We start from the raw sequence: 23,691 nt of genomic DNA on the forward strand, positions 1-23,691 counted from the left end.
CGATTTTTCTTTTAGGCCAAAACTCATGAGCTTTTAAGTTAAAAACACACAAGTTGCTCCAGTAAGATTATTACATTTGAAATTTAACTGACAAAATCACTGTAATTTTCACCTGTTTGATCTAAAAATTTCACTGTAAACATCAATAAAAGATTTAATTTGACAAAATTTGACCATGGTATAAGCGGGATAATCCACAGCTAGCAGTGCGTTAAAGGCTTCGCTTCGGGTGGTTCTTGGCCTCTACGTCGTGCATTAAAACCCTATAACGTATGGCTAGCTGTGGATTATCCTTGACTTGTAACAGTGTTTGAAGTCTAAATGGATTCACTATATGAAACCACAGTGATAAACACGTATACACACATTCTGCACATACTGGTGAGAGGAAACTGATGTGTTGTGCAGAGAATACAATTCACCACTTTACCACTACTTACCATTTTGTTTTTTTATTTCAGAGATTTTGCGGCGATAGAAAAACACAAATACACCAACAGCTCCAGACAAGGCCAGCAGAACAACAATAACTATACCTGCTACACCACCTGAAGACACACCTGATGCTGGAGTGAGAAACACACACTGATCTTAAACACTAAACTTATTGAAGATGGAAGTCAGTCTACACTCTATCTCTGGCAACAAAAGTTAAATAAAGTAGGAAAGCACATGGGCTGTTTATAGATCAATGATAAAAGATAATGACAAAGATAATGTATCTCATTTATTCGGTCCTCCTCCTGCCACTAAAATTTACTTCATAATGTCCAGTGTCTGTGATTCTGGCGTCTGTGATGGTGAGAGATCCGGTCTGATAGTTCAGCTCCAGTCTGTCTTTATATATCTCATCATGTCTAAATGTGGTCTTATTGTCTTCTCTGTCACCCTTCACTATAAGAATGCCGTCATCTCCAAACCTCCACACTATCAGCTGTCACTGTCAACATCTTCCATCATCAGATAGGCAGGATCTCCCTCTGTTACCGCACCGTCTTTAATTCACCTTTTTCAGCTTCGATCAAAAACGGAGAATCTACGAGAAACAATTTCACATACATAAATTATATCTGTACAACTTTACAGTCAGTTAGCATATAGTTCAATACTCACCATATTCTTTAGGACGGAATTTCTTCACTGGCGTCCCGATGCTGTTGCTGATCTCTATCTTATAAAGTCCAGAGTGTTTGATTCTGCTGTTTGTGATGGTGAGAGATCCAGTCTGATTGTTCAACACCACTCCGTCTCTGAATGTTGAAATATCACTATATATGATCTTATCTTTGTTGATTCGAGCTATGGTAAAGCCATCGTTTCCATACTTCCACAATGTCAGATAATAGCTTGGTATGTCAGTATCATCACTGTGTAAAGTGACAGGTTCTCCCTCCGTCATTGACACCAGCTTCACTCCATCTGGATCAACACCAAACACACCTGAAAGACAAACAGGGACAATTCATCATATAGAATATAATTTAGACCTTTTTTGAACAGATGATGAATGAGAAAAAAACGTATTAAAACTTTACGTGCCAAATTATAAGGTTTATGAACACTTAAGAAACATTTCACACACAAAAAAAAGATTTGTCATGCTTGTTATGATTTGCAAAATGATGACTGACTTCTAAAATATATTTTGATGGCTCATTTTATCAAAACTTTATTATAACATTATATACATTACAAAAAATGTAAATTCTAGCTTGGTTATCTCGTATGTTTATTGAATGAATGCAGAAGATGTTAAATAAATAAATAAAGTGATAGCTAAACCTCTGTAGGTAAAGTCACAATGTAATGTGGTTTAAAGTTATAGTCTGTATGAGCCTCTACAGGTAAAACTAAAACAAAAAGTCTTAAAGACAAACCTTTTTTATAGTAAAAGTGTTCTTCATATTGACGCAAAGGAGCCATTTAATGACGATAATAATTCATAAAACTGCTCAATTCCTCTCACAACAGCGATCCAGAACTACACAGACCAGATTTTAGTTTCTATAGACATTCACATATTTTTTTTGGTTTCACTGGGCGGTGCATATAATTTTAATATTCATGAGTTCCTTGTAACTTTTCACTTCGTCGTTTGTATTGAGAGCAATCTAGCGATAATTTCATTGTCTCTTTATTATATTTTATGCTGGTCCATGACTCACTTTACCCTCAGCTGATGCTAAGAAGCTATTTCCAATTCTAAAGATATTTTTCTAGCTATTTTTAGATAACCACTGACTGTTTTTGAGAACAGTTCCTCCCCAAACGCAGACTACGCAAATTGTGTGTAGGCTCTGCACCACCAGGGGTCCCCCTTGGGCACCAAATCAAAACACTATAATCTAAGGAAGTTACAAGATTTGTATAACTTGTGGAATAATAATTAATATTAATACTTAATTTAGTTTTGCCAAATTATATAATTACAGATTTACATATTCAGTATTTAAACGTATTTGGACGTTCGATAGTTTAAGTTAGGGACCGTCACCAAAGTTACATAGACTACACATTAATATACACATTTCTAACTTCAATAGCAGTTAAAGGGAATGACTTAAGGTCACAAAACCAGCTGTACAGTGTTCATATGGGGGTCAGCTATAAGGCACACCACTGCAATCTACTGTATGTTTGCCCACTATAATTATGTCAGCACATTTAGAGAGAATATATGTGTGTTTTCATATGCTTAGCCTTCTTCAGTAAACTATTTTTAACAATTATTGTTTTTGTTAATCATCCTTTGGTTAGTAAAAACACACCGCATTTACAGTTTTATTTTGGAAGCATGGTTCCAGAGCCACGCATTACTTTAGGTAAAGAATTATTTACATTTTTTTTCTTATAGTTTACAGTTATGCGTATCTAAACTTATCTATGACAAGGGCCCCCACAAAGGTTTGTTAGGGGCCCCAGACGTCTAGGATCGGCTCTGACTATGTTTACTCAAAAATGAAAAAGCTAAAACATCACCATCCATCTGAACATCAGTCTTGATAAAACATATAATAAGGCAATTTAATGCAAATGTCAAATTTAAGATGAAGAACTTTAGTTTTTACCAAAGATTTCAAACATACTGGGCAGATGTCAATATTTGGTGGTTTAAAGGGAAACTTCACCCAAAAATGAAAACTCTGTCATCATTTACTCACATCCAAGTTGTCCAAGTCTGTATAAATTACTTTGTTTTGATGAACACAGAGAAATATATTTGGAAGAATGCTTATAACCCGACAGATCCCCCTCACCATATTGACTCCCATAGTAGAAAAAAATAAGATCGTAGTCAAAAGTCACTGTTTGCTGTCCTACATTCTTCCAAATGTCTTGTGTTCAACAAAACAAGTGAGTGTTTTTCTATGGTAGTCAGTGCGGGGCAAAATCTGTCTGGTTATTAGCATTCTTCCAAATATCTTTCTCTTTGTTCATCAGAACAAAGAAATTTATGCAGATTTGGAACAACTCGAAGGTGAGTGAATGACAGATTTTTCTTTTTGGGTGAAGTGTCCCTTTAAATTCAGTGTAAAACATTACTTTGTAAATTTCCAACAGTAAATATATACACACCAGTAAAGGTGATTTTCTCAATGCTATGATTTTTTTGCACCCTCAAATTCCAGAGTTTTAAATAAGCCCATCACCGGTCAAATCTAGTCCTATCCTAACAAACCATATCAATAGAAAGCTTATTCAACTTTCAGATGATGTAAAAATATCAATTTCGAAAAATGTATAACTCTGTGTTGTAGGAAGATGTAAATCATTCAGCACCACTGTATTTGTTTACCGATCACCAAATAAGTTGAACACTTTTGGTACCCATTTAGTTTTTGTGTCAAAACTACATTACAATGGCACACCCTATATTTAGTGTTGGTAGTATGAAACAAGTTTGGCAAATAATATTATAAATCTGAACTTTTTAAAGGGTTTATTATGATAAATCAGGTGTTGGTTCGGTTCGGTACTGAGCTAAGCTACGTAAGAACGGTAATAAGTACTTGAAAATCATCAAAACCGTAACCCACAAGTGCATTTTACAGAGACTTTAGAGGAATGAGGCCACCTGCAGGACAAATTGTACCTTAACTTGTACATGTCTTAAATATCATACTTTATATGAACATAAGAAAATTACTCAAATCACTTTTTTACATAGAAAACTTTATTGATTTTTTTTAACAAAAATTCCCACATGGTCATCAGTAACAAACATGTGCAACAAGTGCACATTGAGAATCATCCTCTAGTTACAGGACATTTGAACCATTGATAAACGTATTATAAACGATCAAGTGCATTTTTGATCATGTAGAAAAGAGAAATTGAAAAATAATAATAATAATAATACACAATATTCACAAAAAAGTTACTTTAAGTACAGGACCAAATGAGAATAAATACAAGTAGATGATGTAAGATGTTAACCAGAATAGTACACAATAATATTATAGCATAAGTCTGTTATGAAAGATGTTCCCTCGATCACCAGGTGTATTTGCTGATGTCATCTACATTTCCCACAATTTTGTTCACATACAGATTATTGCTACATCTGATTCTCATAACCTCATCATTTCTCTCTCTTCCTACTTTGTGAAGAGATTTACTTTGTACATTTCTGAGCGTCAGTGTATTCTAGATTTATTTACCTTAGATTGATATCTGATATTGAAGAAATATACAAGAGTAGACAGTAAACATTCAGTATGATTATTTGTCACCTGTCTTGAAGCTACACATGGATAAGAACCTTGGTATTCCAGATCTCTCATTACACTTTTTTGGCTTCTCAGACTGTTTCGGGTGTTTCAGTTCCACTAAAGCTGTGATCCAACTGGGCCTTTTGGCTCTGGTAGGTGAAGCCACATCTTGCTGTAGTGGATATCTAGTTCAGGAGTTGAACAGAAGCAGGGAGATCAGACATCACACTCAGTGAAAATCTACATAAATATGGATGACAATAGAAGTTTTAGCCCCAAACATTATAGGGGGCACTTGACTATTGTTAAACTACAACTGAAGCTGCTTTATGCGCATAAGTAATAACCGACTAATACTATCTGCATTATGCAGCTTGGTTTATTTGCCATTCAACTAACTTACACCAGCGTTGGGTGAGTTAATCTGAAAGAGTGATGAATTACTAGTTACTAATAACATATTCAATAGTGTAATTAGTGTAACACTGTACAAATGACTCAATCCAAAAGTATTGAATTACTATTTACTTTCTATTTCCATATCAACCTTGATTAGTTGAGTGATTCAAGGAAAGACATGAAACGGCTCTTTTAATTCATAAAGTAGTATTATAAACTGAGCAAACCATTACAAATGTGAGAATTATACATTAAAGCATGCATTTTGAAGTCAGACTTTGAATTTTGATGTCAATTCCACTATTGTGCACACACATATATTACAGAAAAGTAATTGAATTATAGGAACTAATAAAGAAGTATAAATACAGAGGTTTGGCACATTATTGCTATGAGTATTTCAGCTAAAGCTCTAAAATAAAAAAGTTAAGACTCTCGAGCTCCAGCCTCCTATAGTTAGTTTAACTCGGATTAACCAAACATATTTGAATTGAATCAATGGGCAGTTTTAGTGACTCAGCAGGAGTTTGAAAACAAAACTCTTGCAGAAATCAAGAACAGAATGTGGCATTCTTGTTGTAATACTTACCAACTTGTTTTTGTTCTTCCAGATTGCTACTGCTGCTATAGTCAAGAGCCAAAGCACAGCTACAACTATAGCAATAAGGTGTGAACGGGCCTCCTTCAAACCTACACATTATGAAATAAACAGATTTGTGTAAGTAAAAACAAATCTTATACAGTTCATCTTTTAACAGGTTTCCTATTTTTTGGTTCGATTTTAAGGGTGTTTTCATGTTTGTGATTATATCAGTTGACCCCTCTCAAAGCCCGCCCCCTTTTTCTATGTCCGACATCAGCCAAAGCGCTCCCACTGCCCTAAAGAATAGGCGATTTATTGTGAAATTATCATTTCTGTCGAGGAAATTATGTGTTCTTTCAGCCAAAAGCAATAAGAAAGTCTGCAAAATGCATTTGAAGTTATGCATTTAACATCAGGATGTGAAAGTTACTCAGAATAAAGTCAACAAAATAAAGATCGAAAGCTCTAGACATTGCACATTATGTACAACTATGACTCCACAGTGACATGAAGTTTAGCTGGATTCAAGTACATACATGACTGTAAGCAACACAAATGACTTTTTAAAACCGCATAACGCGCAGTGGGTTAAACTCTATGGTTTGATTCTCAGACAACGGGGGGGGCATAATATCGGCGTTTTGATTGGTCTGGTCGCCTGGCAGTAAAACTCCATGTGAAGGGTCAATAGGACTTTGTTTGCTAATATATTCCACCAAAAAACTACAATAATAATTTTCATTTTTTTTACACTAAAGACACAACTGCCTAAGCATCAATAGTGTATAACTGCTGACTCACCTGAACAAGACTGACAGACATCATTGATGTGTAGATGTTGTGTGTGGTTTGTGATGGTATTGTTCACCACACATCTGTATGTGTTTGTATCCTGATATTCCACCTCCAGAGGTAGAGAGAGTCTGATGTTGAGATCAGACACACTGATGATGGACAATAAACTGTTTCCTTTGTACCAGGAGAGACTCACATGTGTCACATTCATCACTGAACACAACAACACACATTTTGACACTGTAGATCTTCCTGATGATGAAGAACATTGAGAAGAGTTTCTGATGATGACAGGAACAGGCAGATGAGCTGAAGAACAGGAAAGAGAAAGCTTATTATTCCAACTATCTGCTTATCACTGTGCACATTATAATATCAAGCTCCATGTTCTGAGATGCCTGAATTGTGAGGGCATGAATTTTGTTTCACTGTGGACTAAAATCAGTAAACATTAAGACATTATTCAAGATTTATTCCCTGTACTCACCATAGACAGTAACATTGAATCTCTTGTATGAAGTTCCTCTGCCACTGATGATCTCAAGAGTAAAAACTCCAGAGTCTGTGTTTGTGATGTTTGTGATGGTCAGAAATCCAGTCTGACTGTTCAGCTTCAGTCTGTCTCTGAATCTCCCGTCACCAACATTATCAAAAACAGAGCTTGAACCGTAGCGTGTATGCATTTGGGCTAAACAAGTATCTGCATTGTTATACGTAAACTTCCACTGTAGCTGAACATCATCTTGTATGTCTGTAGGATCCACATGTAGAGTGACAGAATCTCCCTCCATCACTGACACAGACTTCACTTCAGCTGCAGCCACACCAAACACACCTGAAACATATTTAGAAAAGGATTCACAACGTTAATGGCGGTAATATCTTTGTAGATGATTCCATATTCAAGCTTAAGCTTTTACTGGTTGTGTTTTCTAAACTCAAACAGCTCTGGTTTAACCTAGATAATATAGAAATGTTTAATGGAAAAAGTATCTGTCTGTCACGAACGATGTTCCTGCAGACTCTTCTGTTCGCCACCAGAGGGCTCCCTCCCCAGAATATTGAACCTATTTGGACTCCCTGCCTGTTGCTGAGAGAGAGAGAGAGAGAGAGAGAGAGGGAGGGAGGGAGGGAGGGAGCGAGAGAGAGAGAGAGAGAGAGAGAGAGACGTTTTGCTTATATTACTTTCGTTTGTTTGGCACAATCCGTTTTTCCCCTTTTCTTTCCTTTGTGGTTGGGTTAGTTTCATGTGTATATTTCTCCTGACATTTAAGGTTTGTGTGTGACATTTAATGTGTGTTTTAAAGGGCGTGTGACGCGTCAGTGCAGCAGTGTTGGAGTAGTAGTGGAGTAGTAGTGCTTGTAGGTCTTGTAGTTCTGCTTGCCACTTTCTGCTTTCAGCTGCTGCCACCGGATAGCCCCTTGTTTTTTTCAGGGGCGAAAAGAGGAGCCGAGTGTGTAAGCCTCCTCAGCCGGTACATAGCCTCTCCACTGTCAAGATCCCGTTCACGCCTCCTCGTGGCACACATGGTAACTGGTCCCCTGCGGTTCCAGGCTAAGTTGCACGGGATCTCGGAGCAACAGTGGGCCCCAGAGACGCGGCATGCAGGCCCATCAGAGAATGGAAATGCCCTGCTGCCCGTCAACCGCTGTCCCAGCTATGGGTAAATAGTCCCAACTATGGGTGAATAGCCAAAGACCCCAACGGCAGCGCAGGCGGAAGATGGTGCTGTAAGAACCACCACAACGGCTGGGTTGGCGGAGGAAGGCAAACCCACAGCCACATGGGTTAACTCGGGAGGGTACAGTGGCTAGGGGAGTAAACCCCGAAGACAAATCTGCATTTGGGGACAGGCATAGGCGGAGTCCAACCGACCGGACCACCGGCAGTCCCCTGCAACTTCCTGCCAGACGAAGGTCGTCATGGGTTCTCTCATGCCACTGGAGGTCCATCTGGCAGGAGTGAAGATGGTGGGAGTTAGGTCTGCGCACCCACACCCTCACCTTAAACCTCACCTACGCGCAAGCTTCTTGCTCCCCCCCCCCATAAAAGTCCTGTGGCGATATGGAATGGTGGTGGGCACAGGCCAAGGATGTGGCTGGGAGTGTCTAGCCAAACCATGCACACAGGCGGCAATGGAGTGATGGTCGCTAAGACTGCGGGATGGAGCAGCGCGGCATTTCGGCAGCTTCCACTGCGACTGAGCAGCCCCACACTGCTCACCCCTGTGATGGGGAAGGACCTGGAAAAGGTGGTCCAAAAATTGTCTGCTCCCCACACTCCGGACGGTAAACCGCAACCGTCGGAGCATCCCCCTCTCGCGGTCGAAAAATCAAAGTGAAAAATAAGCTAAGCATTGCTTCGTGGAACGTTCGTACACTGCTGGACCTGGCCGAAACTCCGGACAGGCCCCACCGCAGGACAGCACTGGTGGCCCTGGAGCTTGCAAGATATAATATCGACATTGCAGCTCTCAGCGAGACCAGACTACATGGGGAGGACTCCTTGACAGAGGTTGGTGCTGGGTACACTTTCTTCTGGAAGGGGGTCCCCGAAGGCACTCGTCGTAATCATGGTGTTGCCTTTGCTGTGAAGACAAAACTGCTGCAGCGCATTCCCGAAACCCCTATCGGCATCAATGAAAGATTGATGACATGGCGCATTCCCTTGGCAAAGGAACGCTTCGCCACTCTTATCAGCGTATACGCTCCAACTCTTGATGCCGAGTACAACATCAAAGAGGATTTCTACAGAGCTCTTGATACCATCCTACAGAAAACCCCGGCTAAGGACAGACTCATTCTCATGGGAGATTTCAATGCTAGAGTGGGTATGGAGCATATGGTATGGAGTAAAGTCATCGGCCAGCATGGTGTGGGGAAAATGAACCGCAATGGGCTCAGACTCCTCTCCCTCTGTGCAGAGCACCAGCTGGTCATCACTAACACCATTTTCCAGATGAAGAACAGGCTCAAGACCACCTGGCGGCACCCCCGCTCAAAACATTGGCATCTCCTTGATTACGTGATTGTCCGTCAAAAGGACAGACGAGATGTCCTCACCACTCGTGTTATGCGCGGAGCTGAGTGCTGGACTGACCACCTCATGGTCAGATCCAAACTACTCATGAGTATTCAACCTCGTGTTCAGAGGAGAGCCCCAAACAAGAAACTAAACTGTACAGCGTTGAATAACCTCACCATCAAAGACAACCTCCGACGGCTCCTTGCTGAAAACCTCAACATGATCCCGGAGGAATCAGCTGACTGGCCAGCTCTGCGCAAGGCTATTCATAACGCTGCCTCAGAAGCGCTTGGTCAAACAAGGAAACATCATCAGGACTGGTTTGACTGTAACTCAGCTAAGATACAGTCACTTCTTAAAACCAAGCATGAAGCCCATAAAGCTCTCCTGTCGTGCCCTGGATCTCCCACCCATATAACCATCTTCTCTGCTGTAAGAGCAGAAACCCAGCGAGCCCTTCGGACTATGGAGAACATCTGGTGGGTGAAAAAGGCGCACGAAATCCAGAACCTGGCAGACTGCAATAACACTCAAGGCTTTTACGATGCGATAAAAGCTTTGTACGGCCCCAGGAAGCGGGCGATTGCCCCAGTCCGATCAGCTGACGGGTCTATGCTCTTCAAGGACCGGCACGAGATTCTTGCCCGTTGGGTAAATCATTTTGAGAATCTCTTCAACCATACTAACCCTGTTGACCAACACATCCTGGATAATCTGCCAGACATGCCACCAATCATGTACCTGGATACTCCACCACTTTATTCAGAACTACGGCAAGCTATTTCAGGGCTGAAGAACAACAAAAGCGCTGGACCCGATGGAATCCCTGCAGAGGTTTTCAAACATGGAGGATACATCCTCACGCGTCGTCTGCATCTCCTGATTCAAAACATCTGGGAACATGGGATCCTCCCACAGGACTGGAAGGATGCTAACATTGTTGTTATATACAAGCAGAAAGGAGACAGAGCATTCTGCGGCAACAGCCGCGGGATATCTCTTCTCTCCATCGCAGGGAAAGTACTGTCCAAGATCATGCTCAGCAGACTGGTTGGGCACATCTCGGAAGCTGTGCTTCCAGAAACGCAGTGTGGCTTCCGGAAGACCAGATCCACGACAGACATGGTTTTTGTCTTGAGGCAGCTGCTGGAGAAGAGCCGAGAACAACACAAAGACCTCTACGTAGCCTTCATCGATCTCAGCAAAGCCTTTGACACCGTCAACCGTGAGCTGCTCTGGAAACACCTCTCCAAAATTGGGGTACCACCCAAGTTTCTCAGCATCCTACAGCAGCTGCATGACGGGATGCAAGCCAGAGTGCTCATGGGAGAACTCCAATCAGAGTCTTTTGGGGTAAACGTTGGGGTGAAGCAAGGCTGTGTTTTGGCTCCGATGCTCTTTAACATCCTCCTCTCTGCCATCACCTGCCTCTTCCACCGTGTCCTGGGACATGAAGACGGTGTCCATGTGGAGTATCGACTTGACGGAAGCCTTTTCAACATCCGTCGGTTTCAAGCCCGCACAAAGACAAAGACCCGCCAGATCTGTGAGCTTCAGTATGCTGATGACTGTGCAGTCTTAGCCCACAGCCCGGACTCTATGCAGTACGCCCTCAACACAATATCCAGTCTGTACCGATCTTTCGGCCTACAGGTTAACACTCAAAAAACCGAGGTCATGTTCTATCTCACCACCCCCGTGTCCATATCCCCCAGCTTTCATATAAATGGTGTTCCACTTAAATCAGTGGACCACTTCACTTACCTCGGCTCTACTCTGTCTTCAAGTTGCTCCCTTGACACAGAAATACATACCCGGATAAATAAAGCATCATCATCTTTTGGACGCCTACGCAGCAGGGTTTTTGAAAATCGTAACTTGAAGGTCAGTACCAAGGTTGCTGTTTACAACGCGGTATGTCTCTCCACTCTGCTTTATGGGGCCGAGTCATGGACCCTATACCGCCAGCACATCATCAGCCTAGAGGCCTTCCATATTCGCTGCTTACAGAAGATCCTCAGCTTGTCCTGGAAAGATCGAGTCCCCCATACAGTTATCCTCAGCAACACTGACTCAATCTGTATGGAAGCAGCTGTGGCCAAAAAACATCTGCGTTGGATAGGGCACACCATACGCATGCCTGAACATCGCCTGCCCCGCCAAGTCCTCTACAGTCAACTAGTGGGTGCTAAACGCTCCGCTGGAGGGCAAAAGCGTCGTTTCAAGGACTATACCAGGGACCTCCTAAAGCGAGCAAACATCCCCCTCACGCAGCTAGAATCTCTGGCACTTAACAGATCAGCCTGGCAGGCCACCTGTGCCACTGCGGTCTCTCAAATACACCAAACCAACCAAGACCAACGATCCATGAGGCGAATCAAGCGACACCAACGGGCGGCTGGTACCTCCCTGGTGTCTGGTTTTCCCTGCTCCATCTGCGGTCGAGTGTGCGGCTCAAGGATCGGACTTTACGCCCATGAGAAGTGGCACCAGCGGCAAGGTTGCTGAACTCCCACCCCCCACCCCTATCCCCGGAGCAAGCGTCATCATCGAATACGATGGACAGCTAAGAGAGATTTCTCCTGACATTTAAGGTTTATAATCTGCCTACGAGTTCCACGAACGGGACCTGTAACACATGGGAAACGGCTTCGGCGTGTTAGTATGACTGAGCATCAACTACATTAAAGAGAATCACTTCATTTAAAGTGAATAAAATAGCCTTCTTACTGGAATTGAACATCCACTAATGAACTGAGCCGCATACCTGACTTACGTCTCAGTGGAAAGAGCATTGCGTTAACAGCGCAAGGTTGTGGATTCGACTCCAGGGTATTGCAAATACCTATGTAAAATGTATAGGATGATATAGGAGATACACTAAAAGACTGTAAAATCATTTCAAGACTGCTCCATTTATAATCATGAAACAATGGCATTATAGCACTCGGTCAGCTTGTCTATCTTTATTGCCTTTAATATTACACACCTGCTTATCAAATGTACAACAAATTATTAACTGATTATTCGTTTAATGAGGAATAAGGGTTTACCTTAATAGACAACAGTGTGCAGCTAATGATCTTCACATAAGATATTATTTTTCTGTCATACCTGAATGCATCACTTCTATTATTCTTTGGACTAAACAGTAAATCACCAAAAAATGACTGTAGCTGGGTTTGACGGGGTCACAATTTATACTATCCTTTTGTTGTGTTTGGTTTGTCTTTAATATAATTTTTAATAAATACTATTTACTGTATCTGTGTATTATGTTGTTGTGTAAACATTTCCACGAGAAGTTACGCTATTTGTCGGGTGCAGGCGCCGCGCAAGTTGAAATGGGCGAGAAATAATAACATTAGTGACACCGAGTGAGATAATACATGTAAATATGTGTAATATTTTGGATCTAATGTGTCTACCGAGATTTGTTTACCAACAGACGAATCGACTTTACATGTGTTATGGTGTTTGTTCATCCCTACACAAGCGTCTCGTCCCGTCGGTTCATTCTCATCGCTCAACGTGAGATACTCTCCAGTTTATCTGTGGAATAAAGGCTCGTTATTTTGACAGCAGCTATGTTTATAATATGGACGGGTTGACTGATAGGTTTTCCTGGTCGTTGATAAGAACGTTAAGCACTTTACACGGTAAAGCGTACAGAATGTCCCAGTGAGCGCGGTATAATGTAAAAAAACACCAGTGATAGACAGACACCCAACAGCACTTATTAAATCACCGCGTGTAGTCCCCCTCACCTCCCGTCTTTTCCCGACCCTTAATTGACACAGAGCTTTAAAAACGCGCTTCAGTGGTACGTCATTCACCACCTAATAAAGTACCACTGCAGCACAGCGGCTTTATGACCACACTATAAGATGCTAAACACCCGACAGGCGTGAAACCGTGAGTCCCTTACATGAGTTACACTGCATCATTTATATGATCTAAAAGATGCTCTTACCTTTTACAAACAACTGTGAGAATAGCACACAAAGTGGTATTAGTGACATGTTGAAATTCCGTGAATACGCTACTGTCTTGTGTAAAAAGACTTGCTGGTAAGGTAGCCCGGTCTGAAGTGATCTCTTGGTTGCAAGTTTTAAACGGTTAACCGAGGTTTAGACACACCTAGATGTCAAAGTAAACTCCTACTTTAAGGGACTATACTTCCTCAAAGAAAAGGACTTATCACTATGTAATTGCCAGTGTTCTCCAAGCGTTATATCAAGACGTTTACAACAATCCAATATATACACTGTATAGAGACAGACCTTTATGACTGGTTTTGTGGTCCAGGGTCACATATTTCTAATTTTGACAATATTATTATCAAACATATTTAGGATACAGGGAAAGGTCATCTCTGTCTAAGAGCATTTGATAATATACGAGTTTAGTTACAACACTGACTGCCACTGCCAATCTTCAATCTTAATTGTTCGCAAGTTGCGAAAAGCAAGAAATGTTCCGTCTATTTTGGGTTTGTCGTATTGTGTTGTGTTGTGTAATTGTCAAGAGATGGCGCTGAAGTCCAGGTCTTGTTGCCTATAAAAGGGCAGAGTAACAATGCAAGTGTGTTGCACCTGTTGCCATCATGTAATGTCTGGCTATGTTGGCTTCCTTAGAGAAGGGGGAGTCTGCAGACCTGGAGCATGCAGTTTTACGCCCCTGCAGTTTTACGCCCTGTGCAGTTTTAGGACCCTGTTGTTCCTTATTTCTCCAGTAGGGGTTCGCTGTTCATTATGAACCACCAGAACAGACCTAACAGAAAACTTCATCGTCTATCGGGAGTTAGAGGTATGGTTAATAATCGTTTTTGTTACTAAGAATTAGTCCAACAATGCATCGTTTTTTTACGATTAATTGATATTTTTATGAATTAATTTAAACATCTTAACATATATATAATATAGATATTGGTGAGTGTAATTTAAACTCAAAGACAATACAATTAATACTTATTGGCCACCAGGTCAATGTTGTCTCTGGATCAGCCTTAGCTAACCACGTGTAGGCCAACTCGATATCTCTTACTCATTCTCATATTTATTTTCTTCATAATTTATTCTCATTTTGTTTCCGTAGTCAATGCGAGATGGCCTGTCCTGGTATTCTTCTGACCCTGTCAACTTGCATTATATATTATATATAAACCATTTCAGTTTAGCTGCACACATACTCAAGTTTTTTTTAAAATAAAAAAATCAATAATTGAGCACCAACAACCACAAACATGTTCAAACTCAAATTGAAAACATAAGTCCCATATGGATCTTGATTTGAGTGGTTAAAGAGATGATCCCATTATCTATTCTAAATACAATATACCTCTTGATATTTTCCATTGAATATTTTAACTTAATGATCTGGATTAAATTGTATGAGCACCCTATGTGGGTTTTATCACGTTTGTGATTGTTAGTGCTCAATTAATCCATCTTGTTTTCTTAATAGTAGTTGTTGGCTGGCTAATTAATCTCATTGATCTCGTTTGTAATAATACTTGGAAATAATTAAACAAATATTAAATGATCATGCAGTTGTACTGTCTTGTTATTTGAAGGTAACTTTATAACATGCCTATACATTCACAACAAACACTCAAGTCTTATATATATATATATATATATATTTGTATATAACTAGGCCACATTATATTATATATTATTTTTGTACTAAGTATCTGATCCAACTGTGTGTATTATTAATTTTTCAATTCACTAAAACACTTTGCACTTGCAATTGCAAATCAATTGTCTCCTCTAAACTGTGTATTAAGACCGTTAGTAGATATCTACAAATATTTTAAACTGTTCTGCATATCGTTACATTGTCAACAAAAAATAATGGTGACTAAAGATATTTGGTTAGCAGTTTGATTCATATTTTACTTTGTCAATCAACTCCCCCTACTGGAGAAATAAGGAACAGCAGGGGCGTAAAACTGCCGGGCGTAAAACTGCCTGGGGGCGCAAAACTGCATGCTCCAGGTCTGCAGACTCCCCATATAGCTTCCTTATGGACTAAAGAATTAATAACTTTCGTGTCTTCATGCTTTGGATTATCTGGATTGAAACATAACACATTGTTTTCATTTATTGGTATTTACTGCCACCTCCTGATCAACAACTTTTTTTTGGTTCAATTTTCCACAATTCTGTGCATAAAAGAAACTAATATCTGACCTTTGCCTAGAACATCTTTGGATCAAAACCATATGTGCAGCTTCCCCCAAACGGTCTGTTTAAAAATATTTTTATTTATTTTCACTTTCTTGAATGTGAATAAGAAACTTTTTTAAATGATTAGTGAAATACTTCATTTTCATGTTACCATCAGTTACATACCTTTGTGACGAGTCAGAGGACAAAAGTGGCAGCAATAGGTGTTTGCGCTCTCCTCTTCCTGGTTAAACTCCAGTTATTGTTCTTTTTTGTGTCCCAGACAGATCCTGTCACTGATATAAATCTATTCTGCTATAGAACATACAGTCTTGTGGTTATTTAATCTCAATACCCCGAAAACGTAAAAAACGAAAAGTGCTTTTATAAACATACAAGCTTCTGGTACACGTCATGTCTAAACTAGAACAATATCGCAAGTGATAAAAGTAAAAACAACGAAAATGTACTTCTAAATATTTTCTGAGTGTCTTCGTGTTGAGTGTCTGTCCGCGTATTTGTGTCCTTATGCGTAACAAACGTTTCTTTCTTTTATTTGCGTTGCGTGGCAGTTACGAACAAGCTCCTCCTGCCGAACGTATCCAAATAATTGACTGCAGACTGCACTCCAAAGTAGATGGACTTCCAATTGTTCGCCAATGTTTAGTTGAGAGGGGGCGAATGGTGTAACTTAATGATCTGTAAAATTATAGTAACATTATTTTCACCATTAAGATCTGGTCCTCGCCACACATTTCTGTGAGCCTCTAACAGAGTTGGGTAATCCTGGTCATGGAGATCGTAACATAGAATTTAGTTCCAACACAACTTTCTTGTGTTAATGTTATTCTGAAAAACTAGATCAGCCGGTTCATGTTTGTTTATTAGGGTTGGACTGTTGGAGCTAAACCCTGTGGACTTTCAGACATCAAGAAAAACTGCAGCAGACTTCTTGCACCTGAGATGTGGATTTCCAAAGATATTGACACGACTTCACAAAAACAGATAACTGTTGAGCAAAGTTGTTTTATTTGTCAAGTTGTCTGTTGCTCAGTTAGTTATCAAAACACTCAATTTTATAGTAATATTATTTTAAGGAGTACATTATACTTTTTTGTATTTATAAAATGCACAAAGTAAAACGTAACATTTATACAACAGCAATCTAACAAATCTAAGGATAAGGACCCACACGGAAAAAACCTATATAAACCTATATGTTTTAATATAGGTTTTGATATAGGTTTTTAATATATGTGGCATATATAAAATTGGCCGTTTTCCTGTATTATATGTACATATATGCACATAAATGCGTACATATATGTGTAAATATATGCTAACATATATGCATACATATATGCGTACATATATGCACATAAATGCGTACACGTATGCGTGCACATATGCGCAGATATATGCACATATATGCGTAAATATATGCTTAAATATATGCACATATATTCGTACATATATGCATAAATATATGCACATATATGCGTACATATATGCACATATATGCGTACATATATGCACATATATGCGTACATATATGCACATATATGCGTACATATATGCACATATATGTCTACATATATGCACATATATGTCTACATATATGTCTACATATATGCACATATATTTGTACATATATACGCATATATGCGTACATACATGCGTACATATATGTGTACATATAGATGCATATATATGTGTGCATACATGTACCTATATGTTTACCTATATATTAGTAAAATTATTAAAATCCATAGATGCTAGACAACATAAATAAAAGCCCACAATGTAGAAATTTACATTTTTTATTTACTTACAAACAATGAAATAGTACAAGAACAAAAATAAGACAAAAAATCATCTTGATGATCTTCTCAGCTCCGAGAGCTTCGAATTGATAAACGTGCCTTTTTGCCCTCAGGTGGCTGCTGGCCACTTCTTCAATGTAGTATCTAGAGGAGACAAAAATAATAAGACAGTGTAATAATATTAATAATATATTGCTTCACCAGGAACCCAAACTGCTTATAGTAAAGCTACAATTGGACACATATTTTGGATAAAGGGCTGATCATAATAATGCGTCATGTAAACACGTCATCCCCACTTTTTTTTAGCGGCATCGTTCTTTCGTATGCACGGTCAATCATGTGCATCCAAAGCAGAGAAAATTCTTGGATAAGAAAAATTTAGCCACTCCTGCAATTTTTTGGTCTGCTTAAAACACAAGTAAAGTACAACTTCTGCAGTTGTTCGGCAGACTGGTAGTGTACCTTGTTCGTTGCCTCCTCCTCCTCCTCCTCGTGGTTGTATTTAGAAGAACTTCTCTTCTTCACGCAAACCTTCGGAGGGAGAGGGAGAAACAGAGGAAAAAGAAAAAGCAATTTAATGGCGACAGTGGCACAGATGGGAGAGCGGATCGTCCTATGATCAATGGTCGGGGGTTTGAATCCCAGCTCCTGCAGGTGCAGACTGTCATTGTGTGACAAGGCACTTGGGCAAGACACTTTACCCAATCCTTATGTGTGAATGGGTCGTGGTTGTCAGAGGGACCGTTGGTGCAGATGTGAGCAGCCTCACTTCTGTCAGTCTAACCCATGGGAAACTATGGCTACAATTGTAGCTTACCACCATCAGCATGGAGTGAATGAGCCCCCTCCCTTTCATGTGTGAAGCGCTTTGGGTGTGACTTGTGTGTCTTGTGAAAAGCGCTATACAAATAAGATTCCCTTATCCCCCATAAAAATCATACTCATCATGAATGAAGTGTAACACCACACACACAGGATGCAGACTGGTAGTGTACCTTGTTCTTTGAAAGTCTGTCATGACCCTCCTCCTGCTTGTCACCCTCCTGGTGCATATATTTGGAAGCCCCTCCCTTTTTATTGTCAATCTTGAGAGACAGAGAGAGACAGCCCAACTCTTATTAACTTAAGTTACACCACCTTGCACATACATCTTGTCAACAAAGCACATGAAATCATCATAGATGACATAATAACAAACCTAAACACATGCCTACACATTAAGAAACAAGAGAGAGAGGGGGAGATAACTTTAAGTAAAGCACCAATTGGTGCAGTCAGTTACCTTTTCTTTGAAGCATTCCCAGTCTGCCCCTGCTGCTCACTGTACTTTGATTTGGGGATGTGAGGACGTTTTGTTTGCCCTTGTGTGTCCTCCTTCTCCATCTCGATTGCACACAGTTTAATTTGGAGAGTTTTTTCAAATCCTGTTGCAATAAAATTGAAATGTTACTGCAAACGTTTGTCTAATCATGTTTAAATTTACCAAATCTAACATTAGTCCCAATTGGACTTCGCTAACATTAGCAAATTAGGTAGCTAACATGAGCCAGAAAGCTAAGCTATTGCTAGCCAGGTACCTAGCAAAATCCATCTTACACTTTTTTAAGTACGAGCAAAACCATTTAATGTGGTATGTAACTACATAACGTCAGCTAAAGTTAGGGTGTAACATACTTGCCACGTCCAAAATTCTGTCTCGGTGCACCAGCCAGGGTTTGCTGCCTTTTCGCCATTCCACAGGCTTCTCGGTTTTTATCAGTCCTTTCAAGAAAATCTTTAAATGAAAAATTCGTGACACAGTCGAGGGTCAAAATAGTATAGGCCCCTCTATCCTCACCCTGATTCCATTCAAGTAAGACATAGCGGATCTCCAATGTTGATATCGCCATTTTTTCTCCCAGCCGGTATCTTTTGCCGCATGCGGATGACGTCATCAACTACGCCGCATGCGGATGACGTCATCAACTACGCCGCATGCGGATGACGTCACAAACTGGAAAACATTGCATTTTGCATTGCATTTGTTGGATGTAACGGTGAATGTGTGGATGTGTATGAGCTGTAATGTGAATCTGGAAGTGACTTGAAATTGGAAAAAAGGCTTCATTGACAGAATAAAAATCGGCAAACCATTTTGTTGTACATTTCCTTCCTTTCCACTATCTTTATTCAAGAAAGAATTTACCTTAAATGTTTCAGGAAAACGTGTAGTCCTAGCTTTCCATCTCCTCTCACTTATTTGCCATAGTTAAATTCCATAACATGCCAATTGCATGTGATACCAATTTCACATGTTCGCACATACGTTTTTTGCATTTTTTTTAGTTTGTTAGTTATTGCCTTGATTTTAGAAAATATGATCTAGGCATCATGTATGACAGTTGCCAAAGTGAGATATGTGCTAAAAATCACCAGATCCTGCCATGAGCTATATAGGAGACATATCTTGTATGTACATATAGGGCTTATAGGTGGATATAAAGGAGCAATACAAGGAGACCTATATGGCCTGTATATGCATATATATGCACCTCAATTTTGCCTATATGTGGCATATATACTCATATATGTACGCATATATGTACGCATATATGTACGCATATATGTACGCATATATGTACGCATATATGTACGCATATATAGGAAAACGGCCAATTTTATATATGTCACATATATTAAAAACCTATATCAAAACCTATATTAAAACATATAGGTTTATATAGGTTTTTTCCGTGTGGGATATAAGCTACAAAATCACCAGATCCTGCCATGAGCTATATAGGAGACATATGTTGTATGTACATATAGGGCTTATATGTGGACATAAAGAAGCAATACAGGAGACCTATATGGCCTGTATATGCACATATATGCACCTCAATTATGCCTGTATGTGGCATATATACGCATATATGCAGCACATATGCAGTAAATATACGCATATATGCAGCAAATATACGCATATATACGCATATATGCAGCATACATACTCATATGCAGCATATATACTGCATATAGGTTTCATATATGTGCATATATCCTCATAGGTTCTTTCCATGTGGGGAGAAGCCTGTAAATCATGTCAGAGAGAAGTGGCCACAAGAGGGCAGTAAGTGCACATTGAAAGTGATATGGGGTGGAATATCACGATACAAACACATACAGTTTGATCAACAATACCGCCACAACATCTCAACATCAATGATTTCTGTCAGATGTTCACATAGTCAGTAGTTTGGATTTGTTACTACAGTGACATTTTAGTTTTACTGTGAATTTCCTGTAGAGACATAGTCCATTTATGTGAAAAACTGCAGAACGGGATTACTAACTAACACATTACATTTTACATCACATTACTGTTCTTGTTGTATTTGCTTTGATGTCAATGTAATTGTGTTCAACCTGTCCATCAAAAAGCATGTGATCATACATGACGTAAATATCTCTTCAGTCCAAAACATTAGTAGAGTTCAATGAATGGACGACAACCAGTCAAAATTATGTTAAAAAATAATTTATTTGTTTGTTTTTCGAATTTATGTAACTACACTTGAGTATGCCGTCTGATTTGCTTCAACGTCCTGATAGAAAAAAACAGAAATAAAAAATCAGAAATCCAAATATAATAAAGCGAGTGATGAGGTTGCATGACATAATTTGCAAATTCAGTTGTATAATCAAATGAGTGAAGCCACAAAAGTGAATATTGATAAGTAACTGATTTTCTGATTCAATATACGAGTTAAAAGCTACAGCAACAAAGATAGGACAGCAACAACATTATCATAGTCATGTGACTTGTGATGTACACAGGCTGGCTTGGTCCAGTGTATCTTTGTCTGAACTATAGTAAAAAAATACTTACAAAATGATGTAATTTACAATATTTAGGAATCAATATTACAGTATAAAGATACTCACTCTCATTATTTGTTTACAGTTATGGCAGTAAATCACAAAAACGATGACCAGCAGCACCACCACAAGACCAGTTATCAGCGGTATTAAATAATACTGTCTGGGATCTGTACAAAAAAGATGAATGCATTTTAAGTGATATTTTACGTTTTAGTAATAACTAATGGTTTGGGGATTTACATTATTTTAACTGTGTGCACCCCTTAGCAAGATATAAGTCTTCCTGCCATACCTGAACACGCCTGACAGAGTTCATTGATGTCTAGATGTTGAGTCTGGTTGCTGACCGGATTGGACACAACACATCTGTATGTGTTTGTATCCTGATATTCCACCTCCAGAGGTAGAGAGAGTCTGATGTTGAGATCAGACTCACTGATGCTGGACAATAAACTGTTTCCTTTGTACCAGGAGAGACTCACATGTGTCACATTCATCACTGAACACAACAACACACATTTTGACACTGAAGATCTTTCTGATGATGAAGAACATTGAGAAGAGTTTCTGATGATGACAGGAACAGGCAGACGAGCTGAAAAACAATGTATGAGCTAATTGAAAACGTTTTGTTTAGTCAGGATACCCTTTGAAAATGTATCAATGTAAAAAAATGATGTAAAATAGCATCTCAGTAGCAGCGTACCAGCCAAACCTCCTTAACACAGAGCATACTGTATATTGACAACAAGCTCGATGTCTTATGATGTCAAGACTTGAATTCTCTTAACTCACCATAGGCAGTTACATTAAATCTCTTGAACAATGTTTCTTTCCCATTGATGACCTCTAATTTATAAAGTCCAGAGTCATTTCTTCTCATGGTTGTGATGGTGAGCGATCCAGTCTGACTGTTGATCTGCAGTCTACCACCATATCTTCCAGTTTGATATGTGTTGGGTTTCTGATTATAAATATCAGCTATTGGAATCCCTTGAGGTCCAAACATCCACAGTATCTGATCACGTCTTTGTATGTGAGTAACATCAGTGTGAAGTGTGACAGAATCTCCCTCCATCACTGACTTGATTTCATCTGAACACACATTTAGAGAATGTACAGTGTTTAAATGTTATTGAAAAGCAGAATATATTTTTGTAGATATGATGATTTTAAGAGTTTATAACAACTTATTCTATCCCAAGTTAAGCTTGGTTTAGCATACCTTCATCTGCATGTTTCAGATTGTTAGGATCCTCGCGGGTCTGTGGAAGCAGCTGAAGACCTGTGGAAGACATTGACATGAGTAGACTGACCTCACAGAACATGAATATTACTGATCATTGTGATCAAATGTCATTCCTGAGATCCTGGCAATGCTGCATTCTACCAGTGTCTTAGTTGCCTTTAATATATAAAGTTACTGTCAAAAGTGTCTTGGATCCGAAATTCAAATGAATAGGAAATTCTTTCAATGTCAAGTCTAAAATGTCAAGTTTTAAGATCAAGAAAATAGTTTTTCCGTTGAATGTAAATCAGAAATCAACATTTATTTACATTTATTAATTTCGCAGACGCTTTTTCCAAGACGAGGGCATGTAAACATTGTGTCAACACGCTAAACAGTATAAAAAAACTTACCTTCCACGATTACCGGAGAGAGAAAAACGTAAAGTATTAATGTACTCAAAAGACACATCCTAAGACACATCCTCGCACTCTGCCGGGTGCCTGCCGACAAGCGTGACTTTATATACCGCCCGCCCTACCCAGACCCGCCCAGCCAATCTTGATTGAGTAATAAAAAGGGGTGGACCCAGAGCCATAAAAGGAGCTTGAAACTTACTGAAAGGTAGAGCGAGCTTGTTCGCAGCGAATGCTCTGATGGCAATGGCAGCGGTATTAAGAATTCATACTACGTCACATTATGGGAGCACCACACCCTTTTTCGTACTTTGTTGGTGGTTGATGTTCCAGAACTGAAAATAGCTAACATTCTTACAAATATCTTCCTTAGTTTTTTATTAGAACAAAGAAATGTATACAGGTTTGAAACAGCATGAGTGTTAGTTATCCCTTCATCACGCCAACTAACATTCGGAGTGGGGGGAGGGTGATGAGTTGAGTCAGGTGTTCTGGGGGCGGGTGGGAGCTGAAGTTTAGAGAGTTTTTTAGTTTAGCATTTATCAAGATTAACAAATTCTCTATTGTAAAGTATTGCTTAATGCAGTTTATACTTTAAGAAATGTAACCTCACTGTAAAGCGCTATGTTTAAGTGCTTATGAATTTGTATGTTGTTAGGGAAATAGACCAATG

The 23,691-nt window shown here is 39.4% G+C and overlaps 1 protein-coding gene across 6 annotated transcripts; it reads right to left on the reverse strand.

The window, feature by feature from the left end:
• Positions 1–4,248: 4,248 nt before the first annotated feature.
• On the reverse strand, positions 4,249–16,196 carry LOC130430077 (uncharacterized). Of its 6 annotated transcripts, XM_056759013.1 has the most exons (7): positions 15,874–16,196; positions 15,712–15,766; positions 7,498–7,579; positions 6,977–7,324; positions 6,496–6,798; positions 5,701–5,801; positions 4,249–4,897 (listed from the first exon to the last, which is right to left on the reverse strand). In XM_056759013.1, exons 4-7 carry the CDS (start codon positions 7,278–7,280, stop codon positions 4,802–4,804), a joined length of 804 nt encoding a protein of 267 aa, XP_056614991.1. In that variant the 5' UTR covers positions 7,281–7,324; positions 7,498–7,579; positions 15,712–15,766; positions 15,874–16,196; the 3' UTR covers positions 4,249–4,801. The 6 variants fall into 6 exon arrangements, with proteins under 6 accessions (XP_056614991.1, XP_056614992.1, XP_056614993.1 ...); XM_056759014.1 differs by lacking the exon at positions 15,712–15,766; XM_056759015.1 differs by lacking the exon at positions 7,498–7,579.
• Between the last annotated feature and the right edge of the window lie 7,495 nt (positions 16,197–23,691).

Source organism: Triplophysa dalaica, chromosome 10 (genome assembly GCF_015846415.1).
Source record: "Triplophysa dalaica isolate WHDGS20190420 chromosome 10, ASM1584641v1, whole genome shotgun sequence".
NCBI lineage: Eukaryota > Metazoa > Chordata > Actinopteri > Cypriniformes > Nemacheilidae > Triplophysa > Triplophysa dalaica.